Here is a 12287-nt window from a genome sequence, read left to right as displayed (position 1 = left end):
ATGGACAAGACCATCGACAAGATCAAGATCATGGAAGGGCGGACGTCCAGCGTCCGCAAGGCCGTCCAGATCGCCTACAACCGCGCCATGAACCACCTGAGCATCGTGCAGGACGAGCCGGTGAGCGACCTCAGCGACGTGGACTGACGGCGACGCGGACGCGGTCGCCGGCCCCGACGCGCGCCCCCTCCCGCGTCGACCGCCGCCGCCGCCGCCTTCCTTTCCGACATGAAACTCTGGATATGTTTACCGGGCGGTCGTTTTCTTTTTTTTTTTTTGTTTTTGTTTTTCCTCCCCCCGGGCGGCGCTCCTCCTCCTCTTCCATTCCCGCGCCTTCACGCACTCCTACCGTCTGCCGGTCTTCCTACGCGGCTGCTGCTTAAACGAATGTGCCCGTCGTTCTCCAAACTGTGCCGAGAGACTGCTTCCCCCTTTTTTTTTCCCCCACCGAACCGTACCTCTGCTCCATGACTGTCGGCCCATCCAGGCAAAGTGCACCGCTTTAGTTGTGTCCGTTTTTTGGTAGCTTTAAGTCGCGCTCGACTCTGTTGCGCCGGGGGCCAGGAGGTTGCCGAAGCCCGACGCTCCGTCAGACGTTGGTTCACTGAAAAGAAAACTCCGGTGTTTTTTTTTTTTTTTTTTTTTTCTTTTTTTGTTTGTTTGTTTTAACCTGAGCCTTATTTTTCCGGTCGTCGGGAGCCAACCCGATCGGCATCCGAGTCTTATAGATTCAGTTGCGGTATCGAGGGCACGGCTCCAGTCGACCGCCGCGCGAGAGGGGAAATCTCCGGCCGCGGGTGGGCGCGGTCGGCGCCGCCCCCGTCGTGCGGCCGTCGGCTTGAAGCCGATCTCGTGACGCCGGATCGAAACTAGATCCGTCGCGCTCACCGTCTCTGGTTTTGGTTGGCAACTAGCCATGATTGGGGGCGGCCCCGTTTGTTTTTATGTATAATTCCGAGCATAAATCCTGTTGTTAACTCATGAAATGTTATCTAAGTAGCCGATGGAATCAAGCGTAGCCAAAGCCTCCTTTACGTTGCCGCACTCAAACTTAAAGTCATCTCTGCCTGATATCTTCCTTTGTATTTAACACAACTGTAAATATCCTGTACAATGGCCTGACACTAACTTATTTTGTAGTTTTGACTTTAAATGGGTACTGTACATTACATTTCTTAGTATTTATACTTTGGATTGTTGGCACTAAGCTGTGTTTTATTTTTTTTACGGTGCTACGTATTCAAGACGAAAAACTAAGGGCTTGAGAGAGCCTGCGCAGTGGAGAGAGGAAAAAAAAAAAAAGGTGCAAAAATGCCACGTTCCCGAAAAAGAATGAAAGTATTCCCTTTTCATTTTTATATTGTTATTTTTTTTTTAAGTTATTGAAGTTTATAAGCTCCATTTGGCATTAATCTTTTTTGTAATCGGAAACAAAAAATAGTTTTAGTATATTTTTGTTCATACATATTTATATGATTGAGTATATATGTGATTCAGTGACGCTCATATAGAAAGTCTAATGTGGAAACGGAACATGTGTTGTTCTCACGGAAAAACCAAAAAGTTGCTGCCCAGATTTTCTATTTTTTAACCATTTTGTTTCTGCGTGATGTATTATTACATGAAAAAAAAAAATGTAAAATGTATTTTTTACGTTTAAAAAAAAAAAGAAAAAAAAAAAAAAAAAAGACTGTTTTTGGGATTCTTGCTGTAGTTTTAGAGGTGCCTGTGTTAAGTTATTGTAAAGTATCTGCATTACTTTATACCGGGAGAGAGATGCGTGAGTTGATTGTGGTGGATTCCTTGGGTTGTCTGCTTTTCAAAGTAACATTTTCTAACTTTCCTTTTTCCTTGACATTTAGCTGTAGCCTTCATTCACTTTATAATATTTGCCTTTTTTTTTTATTTTATTTTTGTTTGTTTTTTTCTCTGGGTAGCTTGAGATATTTTGGAATGTTTCATTTTAAACATCATGGGGTTGTTTTTTTTTGTTGTTTTTTTTTCATGTCATACAAAGAATCGCTGGGACTGTTTCTTTTGTAGCAAAGCAGAAAATAAAAAAAAAAAGAATTAACACAAGCAGGTGAGACCGACACAAGACTCTTCTTTCACAAATTCTACGCATGGAAGTGATTGACGAGGTCAACTTTCAATAAATGTGCTATTTTTTTATTTTATTTTTATTTTTTTTCCAGAAAATACGTTGCAAATATTCCATCTGCCAGTTGTTATTAGTTTTCAGTGATGAATAATCAGCAGGATCTTCAGAGTAACAATACGCAGCCAATTCACCCGGTCGCCAAAATGTATTGGATGTATCTCCATCAGCAGCGACCCGTGAGACGACTCGTTTGGGAGTCGTTTCACGGGTCATTTTGTCAGCGATGCCGACCGGTGCCGGATTTTTGTGTCCGACGCCGATCCCTGTTTTGGAGAGCCCTAGCCCGCCGATTACCACCCATATTTTGTCGAAAGGCGCAACATTTTTAAATCGATTTGTAGGGGGGGAAAGAAAAACAAACCTGTTTATTTATTAAAGTTTCTATAGTTGAGAACGTTTAACTTATTACCAAACAAACTAAAAATGAACACATACATGACCTTTTGGCTGATTAAAAATGGAAAAGATGATATAAAATGATTAATATTGTTATTTTCCTTTTCCGGGTTCCAGTGAGCGCAGCCGAGTTCCCCATGGAGGCAGCGCGGCGTTGGCGCTTGCAGAGCCGTGTCCGTGTCTCAACGCGAGTGTAAACAAATCAAGACGACCGAGTGTTTGCTTTATTGTCATTGTTTCAAACGCTTTAAAGAGGAGGCTCCGGGACTGGTCACGGAGCACGAGCGAGGGAAAACAAAGCCCCGCCCCTTGCTTTCCACTTCCAACTTTGTGAACAGCGACTCGTGTTTGATAAGGAAATGTCAAATTGCGCGATGGCGCCGTTGATGGATGACTGCAACATCTGTCCGTCTGCTACTCAGCCGCGGCAACATGCGGTGAGGGGGACGACGGGGCCCGAGCAGAGTACCTTTTTGTTTGCCCGTGGCGGCTTTAGTTTGAAGGTTTCGGTCATTGGAGTCGTCTCGAGTCAAGTCACGAGCCCTTAACCTCCGAGTCCAGGGGAATCCGGTGAATTGCGACCTTTTTGGCGTTGGTGCTCCGCGTGTTTGGACGTATCTGCAACATAAACGACGGGGTGGAAAGGAATTCGAAGCGGCTGAAATGACCCTTCAGCCTCGGCTGGGGGGGCGGGAGCTCGGACTCGTATAACTTCGGATGATGATGTCACAAAGTGGCCCGCTCCTGAAAGTAATGGAATGACGCTGGTTTTTCCCACTCATTTCTGCTCCCAATTGTAGATCGATATCGTTTAAAATTCTCAACCCCATCTGTACGTACTGTGGTTGTCGTGTTTCAGATACTTTTATCTGGAGGCCCGAGGAAAATTTTATGGATCCAGCGTGCAAATAATAAGAAACCTTTGTTTGTAAAACACCTTTCATACGCAACACGCATCTCAAACTGCTTTAAATGGATGAAATCTAATAATAATGATTAAATAATAATGATCAAATAATAATAAACCTTTGTTTGTAAAACACCTTTCATACACAACACGCATCTCAAACTGCTTTAAATTGATGAAATCTAATAATAATGATCATAATAATTATGATATTATTAATAATAACTTATTATAATAATGATCATAATAATGATAATCATCATCATAATAATGATCATCATAGCAATAATAATTATAACAATAATAATCATAAAAAATAAAAATAATTATGATGATAATAATAATAAAAAGAATAATGATCGTAATAATAATAATAAAGCCAACACACAAATAATAAAAACAAGTAGACGTAGAAAGCGGTGGTGGGTGTCCTTCACTTCCTGTCCACTGCAGGGCGCTGTTGCTCCATGAAAAACTCACGCACCCTTCACACGACCAGCCGTCAACACCGTTAAATGGCATCAGTGGCATAGAATGGCAGGTGGTGTTGAATCGGGTGGAGGACAAGGCTGAAAGTTTGGGGTTTGTTTCCCCCCCCCCCCCCTCCGCCGCCGCTTTCTTTCTCAAACATCCGCTCGCGCTCGGCCGCGGCCTCTTCCCTGCGGCGCCAGTCGGTGGCGCGTACCCCACCCGCCCCGTCCCCCAACCCCATCTCCCTCCGGCGCTTTCGTCTCCTCCTTCCCGCCCGAATCAAACGCTTCCGTGAGGGAGCGTCGGGCGAAAAACACAAACTGTGGAGCCCACGCGTCCGTCCACTGGCCCCCGATTTCGCGCGGCGGCGTCGGGCAAAATCGGGGGCAAAAAAAGCAACCGAGGACGCGTGGGCAAAGTCGAACGACTCGATTTTGCCCCCGATTCTGCACGGCGGCGTCGGGCAAAATCGGGGGCAAAAAAAGCAACCGAGGACGCGTGGGCAAAGTCGAACGACTCGATTTTGCCCCCGATTCTGCACGGCGGCGTCGCGGGCAAAATCGGGGGGGGGGGGGTCAAAAAGCAAGCGGGCGGCCGCGCGCGAACCGAGGGTTTCGCGGTAAGGACGCGCCGGCGAAATTGAATGAGTCGATTTTGCCCCCTTTTTAAGTAAAAGAACAGAAAGAGAAAAGCTTCACCCCGGCGCGCAGACGGAGCGGCCTCATGAGGATCAAATGAGCTGGTAATGCCGCGCCGTCTCGGAGAGCCACCTTCAAGTGGCGCCGAAAGACATCTCCCATCTTTTCTAAACAATTGGGGCTAATGCAGCCGAGGCGGAGCGCCGCGCGCACACCAGGCGGAGCGCCGCGCGCACACCAGGCGCACGCCGCGCGTTCTTCCCCTCCCCCCCCCCCCCCCCTCGCTCAGTCTCTCTTTTCGCCCTATCTGTCTCTCTTCACTAGCGACTAATTGTGCGGGGAGGTAAACACCGCAGTCAGGTGGAGAGGACGGCGAGTCAAGCGTGAATATCAATCCGCCCCCATCAGTGTCATCCCCTGACTTTGAGTGAGTTGTGGTTGGGGGGGGGGGGTGGTGGTGGTGGAGTGGAGGCGGCGGGGCTCACCGCAGACCCCACCACCCCCGGCAAGGCGAGAGGCTTCGCCCGTGGAAACCCGGTGCCGAGGGGCCGCCCGGGTCCCGGGAGGAGGAAAAACGCTGCGCGTCGGGCCCCGTTGGTACCTGTGAGTGTGCACTGTGAGAAATACACACACACACACACACACACACACACACACACGCACGCACGCACGCACGCACGCACGCACACACACACACACACACACCCCGGCGTTCACCCGCGTGCGCACGTTCCCTCTCGCGGTCGTTGCGGAGCTGCCACGGCACCGGTAAAACTGCCGCCACTGTACTGTACTATACAGCACTATACTATACTGCACTACACTGTGCTGTACTTTACTGAACTATACTGCCCTATACTACACTGTACTATACTTCCCTATATGATACTATACTATACTATACTGCACAATACTGTACAGTACTATACTATAATATACTGCCCTATACTATACTGTACTATACTATACTGTACTACACTGCCCTATACTGTTCTATACTATACTGCCCTATACTATACTGTACTGTACTTTACTATACTTCCCTATACTGTACTATACTATACTGTAATACACTATACTGCCCTATACTGTATTGTATTATACTATACTGTACTGAATTATACTGTAGTGTACTACAATATACTATACTGTACTCTACTACATGCCCTATAACGTACTATACTATACTGCCCTATACTACACTGTACTATACTTCCCTATATGATACTATACTATACTGTACTGCACAATACTGTACTGTACAATACTACCCTATATCGTGCTATACTGTCCTATATGATACTGTACTATACGACATGCCCTATACCATACTGTACTGTACTATACTGCCCTATATGATATGGCCCTATATTATACTGTACTACACTATACTGCACTGTATTATACTGTACTGTATTATACTGTAGTGTACTATACTATACTATACTATACTATACTATACTATACAGTGTTAAGCGACACTGGGCTATACTATACTGTACTATACTATTCTGTACTCTACTATACTATACTGTACTATACTGCCCTGTATTATACTGCTGTGTAATATACTATACTGTACTATACTATACTGGACTATACTATAGGGAAAATACTATGCTGTACGATACTGTACTGTATTATACCAGACTGTACTATGCTGGACTATACTGTACTGCCCTATACTATACTGCACTATACTATACTGTACTATATTATGCTATACTGCACTACTGTACACTGCACACACTACTGTACTGAAATATACTCGACCATACTGTACTGTACTGTGCCACACTGTACTGTACTGCTACACTGTACCATACTATTCTGCCCTACACTATACTATACTGCCATATATTATACTAGACTAAACTAAACAAATTTATACCGATTGATAATATACTATACTATACTATAATATACTATACTTTACTAGACTATACTATACAATTCTTTATTATACTGTTCTTTATTATACTTTACTATATCTTACAGAAATATCTTGATTGCACCCCAGTTATGCCATCACTATGACTACACTGCTACTCTAATGGTGCCTAATGTATCCCCACCCTAATGGGTTGGTCTAGCTGTCAAACTAACCAGCTCCCACCGCCTCCTCTGTATCCACCTCCTCTGCATCCACCACCACTGCATCCACCTTCCCTGCATCCACTTTCCCCGCATCCACCCCCTCTGCATCCACCTTCCCTGCATCCACCTTCCCTGATTTCCACTTTTCCTGTATCCACCTCCTCTGCATCCACCACCTCTGCATCCACCTCCTCTGTATCCACCTTCCTTGCATCCACCACCTCTGCATCCACCTTCCCTGCATCCACCTTCCCCCATCCACCCCCTCTGCATTCACCTTCCCTGCATCCACTTTCCCTGCATCCATCTTCCCTGCATCCACCTCCTCTGCATCCACTTTCCCTGCATCCATCTTCCCTGCATCCACCTCCTCTGCATCCACCTTCCCTGCATCCACTTTCCTTCCATCCATCCCCTCTGCATCCACCTTCCCTGCATCCACCTTCCCTGCATCCACCTCCTCTGCATCCACCTCCTCTGCATCCACCACCTCTGCATCCACCTCCTCTGCATCCACCTTCCCTGCATCCACCTTCCCCCATCCACCCCCTCTGCATTCACCTTCCCTGTATCCACTTTCCTTCCATCCATCCCCTCTGCATCCGCCTTCCCTGCATCCACCTTTCCTGTATCCACCCCTCTGCATCCACCTCCTCTGCATCCACCTTCCCTGCATCCACATTCCCTGCATCCACTTTCCCTCCACCCATCCCCTCTGCATCCACCTTCCCTGCATCCACCCCCTCTGCATCCACCTTCCCTGCATCAACTTTCCCCGCATCCACCTCCTCTGCATTCATCTTCCCTGCATCCACATTCCCTGCATCCACTTTCCCTCCACCCATCCCCTCTGCATCCACCTTCCCTGCATCCACCCCCTCTGCATCCACCTTCCCTGCATCAACTTTCCCCGCATCCACCTCCTCTGCATTCATCTTCCCTGCATCCACCCCCTCTGCATCCACCTTTCCTGCATCCACTTTTCCTGCATCCACTTTTCCTGTATCCACCTCCTCTGCATCCACTTTCCCCCCATCCATCCCCTCCGCCTCCGCCTTCCCTCCATCCACTTTCCCTGCACCCACCTTTGGGCGATTTGAGCCTGCGTATTTGTTTCCACATGAGTTGCTGGCGGAACAACAGGTTACTGTGTTGTGGAAACAAAGCGGTGATTATATAAAATACCGCAATTGACGCATACGCCGCTTGTGAGTGGGAGTCACGGGGTGAGCGTGCTGACCCGCACCCCGTGTCTTTGCATTTAACATGAGTCAAGCCGTCCACACTCTACTTTGAAACACACACACACACACACACACACACACACACACACACACACACACACACACACACACACACACACACACACAAACACACAAATAAACAGATCACCTCTACACTTCCTTCCACCTCCCCCTTTCTTTCCCTCTCTCCCGGTCTCGCTCTCCTCTCCCGAAAAGCCGGTCCCCGATAGGTCCAATCTCCGGGGCCAACGTTCAAAAACACCGGGGCCAGAATAACACGGGGCTCCGGCAGGATAAATATTTATGCCGTGCGCTTACTTCCGCCGCAGAGGAGAAGTAGAAATAGTAGTTTCCAAGGTGAGCAAAACAAACAACTTCAAAGGAATATAAATGCAATTCATGTAAATTTTCGTACAGCCATGTGTGTGTTCCCGCGGAGGGTAACGCTACTTAGCTTGTTAATCAAGGATTCACACCGCTGCCAGATGACCTGATTATTGTCTGTTTGCAGAGCTGGGAGCCCACCGGCAATAGTAAGTGGGGGGAATCGAACACACATTACCACACACAGCCCACACACACACACACACGCGCGCGCACACACACGCGGCAACCATTAAGTCATGCCTTTGGGGCATGCCAATCAAATCACAGGCTGCGTTATGCATTGATCAGAGGGTCCAGCGTGATGAGAAACAGATCCACTAATGGGGGCGAGGGAAGGAGCCGATCAGCACGGGTGGAGCCATCACGGCGCGCACGCAATTAATCAATGGTCCATTAGGCCGTCGTTTACGTGCGTTGCCCCGCCGCCGCCGCGCGCGGGCGAGGGCTCTCCTCTGTTGCACCACCCGCTGCTCAACACACAACTGTCAGGTAGGGTAGGGGTTCTTCGTTGGCGTGCCCGCGTCCGAAACCATCCCGCCGTCTGTTCCTTTTTTGTGTGTTTTTTGTTTTTTTTTCTCCCCCCTTTGCTCTCTGCGTGCCGCCTCGCCCGTCCCCCATCGTGGGGGCAATCTTCTAATTATCTCGTGAATGTCACGATTCAGCCGGCTCCGGAAAAACTGGGTGGTGGTGGTGGTGGTGGTGGTGGTGGTGGTGGTGGTGGGGGGGTCTCACAGCGTGGCCCTTTGATGTGAAGGATAATTACTTGCGTAGTTAAGATAATTAGCAAAAAAAAAAGTCCGGCATAAAAGTAAACAGGCGATCTGTGGCGAGCGCTTTGCTGCTTCCACCAGGAATCGTACTTCAAACGGATTTAGTGTTTGAATAGCATTGCATTGTGATTGTGTGTGTGTGTGTGTGGGTGTGTGTCCTCCGCACTCTGCCTTCGACACTGGTGTGTAGGATACACCACTCCTGGTGCTATTCAGGCAGTTCAGATGGACACTGTCTCTGTGTGCGCGAGTGAGAGAATGTACTTTCAGCATCCTGCGCGAACGCAAATATGTGTGTGTGTGTGTGTGTGTGTGTGTGCGCGCGCGTCGTAAGTCTAAGTGGCTTTATCGGAGGGAAGAGACTCCCCCGCGGATTTCATCACCATTCCGCCGCATTCCAAGGACACCGCGGTGATTGACGGGGCTTAATGTGTATCTTCGCCAGAATTGGATTTGATCCTGTGGGGCTCTGCCGCCGGGCCACGTGTTGGATTTAGACTCCTCTCCGCCGCCGCCGCCGCCGCCGCCCTCCCTTCCCTCTCTCCCTCCCCGTCGAACAAACACATTCACGCACGCACGCACGCACACATGCACACACACACACACACACATACAGACCGACGCACAGATTGCTCTCTGCTGCCCGCCCGCCGCATTGTCCAGAGATCGCGTGCGCATCACGGAGCCATCGTGGAGGTGGAGGGTTTGTGTGCACATGTGAAATGGAGAGACGGGCACCCGGAAAAGAAAAACAACTGCATATGAACATACACGAGTGTGTGTGTGTGTGTGTGTGTGTGTGTAGGCGTGTGAACGTCAACGCTGGTCGACACCTGCCGCCGCGGAGCGATGATTTTCTTTTCCCTCGCCGTGGCAGAATTTGGTTTTGAATGCCCGCTCCCCGGCTGAGGTCCCACGCTCCGCAGCGCCGGTGAGACGAAGCCAAGTATGGGGACGGAGGCCACGCCCCCACCTGGCCCTTTCGGGGTTCCGGATCCGGCCCCCGAGAGGTGTCGTCGGCGAGGTTTTTTTTTTTTTTTTGTCTCCTTCCCCTTCACCCACAAACACGAGGGCGTTTGTGTGGCAGAGTTTCCGGTCCACGTGTCCCGGAAGATTTCAATTTCCCGGACGAATGGGAGAGATTCCGGTCCAATCAAGGCATGTACATGTATAATGTTTTTAATTGATTATTCAAAATTAAATAAGTCCCGCAATTTAACGGTGTTTAAAAAAAAAAAATCTATATATATATATATATAGATATATACGGTGGCACTTTGACCGTACAAGTTTAATTTGTTCCGTGACAGAGCTTGTAATTCAATCTGCTCATATAGCAAATCAATTTTCCCCATTGAAATGAATATAAATGCCAAGAATCCGTTGCAGCCCCGCAAAAACCATCCCAATTTTTTTTGTTATGTGTTTTTAAATAAGAAATAAAGAGATTTATAAATAACAAATATTGTATAAAAACATAATAAAACATAATAAAAGAGAATGTAAAGAAATAAACTGGTTTTATAAAGTGTATTTAACTTGGAGATCAGACGACTTGGACGAACGGAGGATGCTGGCGGAGCTGGAGGGTGGAGGAGATCGGCGGAGGTGGTTGGAGGAGTTTGTTTCGTGCTTTTTCGGTCATTGCCGAACTTAATTGCTCCAACTGTATTTATTTTTTTTTTCACTTCACTTTCGCTCAAATTAAAAAAAATTAGCCAATTCCATCGCACACACACCTCGCTCATGTTTTTCTATGATTTCATGCTTTGATTCAATCGACATCATCCGCTTCTTCTTTGCCGCACTTACTTTCTTAGGACCCATGGTTAGAATTTTTTTTTGGGGCAAAATAACTGCACAAAAAGCACAAAACTCGAGCACAAAGCACAAAAGCGACGCGTCCACGCTCAGGTAACCACGTGAAGTGAGGGAGTGAGACGCGGGATGCTGGATGCTGGAGGCTGGATGCTGGATGCTGGAGGCTGGAGGCTGGAGGCTGGATGCTGGAGGCTGGAGGCTGGAGGCTGGAGGCTGGAGGCTGGAGGCTGGATGCTGGAGGCTGGAGGCTGGAGGCTGGAGGCTGGAGGCTGGAGGCTGGAGGCTGGATGCTGGGTACTGGGTGCTGGGTGCTGGGTGCTGGATGCTGGATGCTGGGTGCTGGATGCTTTATGCTGGATGCTGGATGCTTTATGCTGGATTCTGGATGCTGGATGCTTTATGCTGGATGCTGGGTGCTGGGTGCTGGGTGCTGGGTGCTGGGTGATGGATGCTGGATGCTGGATGCTGTGTGCTGGATGCTGGATGCTGTGTGCTGGATGCTGGATGCTGGATGCTGTGTGCTGTGTGCTGTGTGCTGGATGCTGGATGCTGGGTGCTGGATGCTGGATGCTGGATGCTGGATGCTGTGTGCTGGATGCTGGATGCTGGATGCTGGGTGCTGGATGCTGGATGCTGGATGCTGGATGCTGGATGCTGGATGCTGGATGCTGTGTGCTGGATGCTGGATGCTGGCCGCATTCGCTCGCCACGCCAACTAGCGGCGGCGTAGCTGAAGCTCGCTCCTCGTAATGCACATTTTTGCCCGCAAATCAATGCAAAAAATCGAACGACGGCTCGCAACTCGGAAAGCTCGTATGTTAGTACGCTCGTAAACCAAGGTACCACTGTATATATGTATTACGCATATTACTACTCAGAAGCAAATAATCTCTGTTCTTGATCAAAAGGCAACGAGCGCAGATCTTTAATTAACGTTTCACTTAAATAACATTTTGATGAAATCAAAAATAAAATAAATATGGCAAGTAGGTCCAAATAAATGACGTTTGCCACGTTACATCATCTTTCTGCTTCTCCTCAGCTTCGGACGCTTCGCTCCGGCTCCGCTCGGCGCAAACTGTGTTTAGAAGCGCAACCGGTCCACGAGGGAGGGGGGGGGGGCTTATTTCCATCTCGACAAACGTGATTGGTCGCAGTTGAAACGGGTGAGCTGTAGATCGTCCAAACCGATTGGCTCTCCGGTGCAGCTCTCTCCGAAACGCGGAAATGAACGGATCAGCGGGTTTTTTTTGTTTTTGTTTTTTTCCCCATCAAAAATGATCGAGTCCATTGTATTTTGACGTCGAGGGAAAAAAAACGAAAAAAAAACAACAAAAGAACGGCGATAATTATCGTTGTCGTTTTATCGCCCGGCGCTAATTCAAATCGCGTGGA

At 48.3% G+C, this 12287-nt stretch overlaps 1 protein-coding gene across 1 annotated transcript in view; it reads left to right on the top strand.

Annotated features, from left to right (window-relative positions):
* Nucleotides 1-2028, top strand: part of brd1a (bromodomain containing 1a) — a 14906-nt gene extending 12878 nt beyond the window's left edge. The window contains exon 13 of the mRNA XM_080022435.1: nucleotides 1-2028. This exon is cut by the window's left edge and continues 37 nt beyond it. Coding sequence (XP_079878561.1) covers nucleotides 1-147 — 147 coding nt within the window. The 3' untranslated portion in view covers nucleotides 148-2028.
* The last annotated feature ends 10259 nt before the right edge of the window (nucleotides 2029-12287 follow it).

Source organism: Zeus faber (genome assembly GCF_960531495.2).
Source record: "Zeus faber genome assembly, chromosome: 21".
NCBI lineage: Eukaryota > Metazoa > Chordata > Actinopteri > Zeiformes > Zeidae > Zeus > Zeus faber.
The sequence above is the reverse complement of the archived record's forward strand: the minus strand, read 5'-3'. Positions and strand labels throughout refer to the sequence as shown.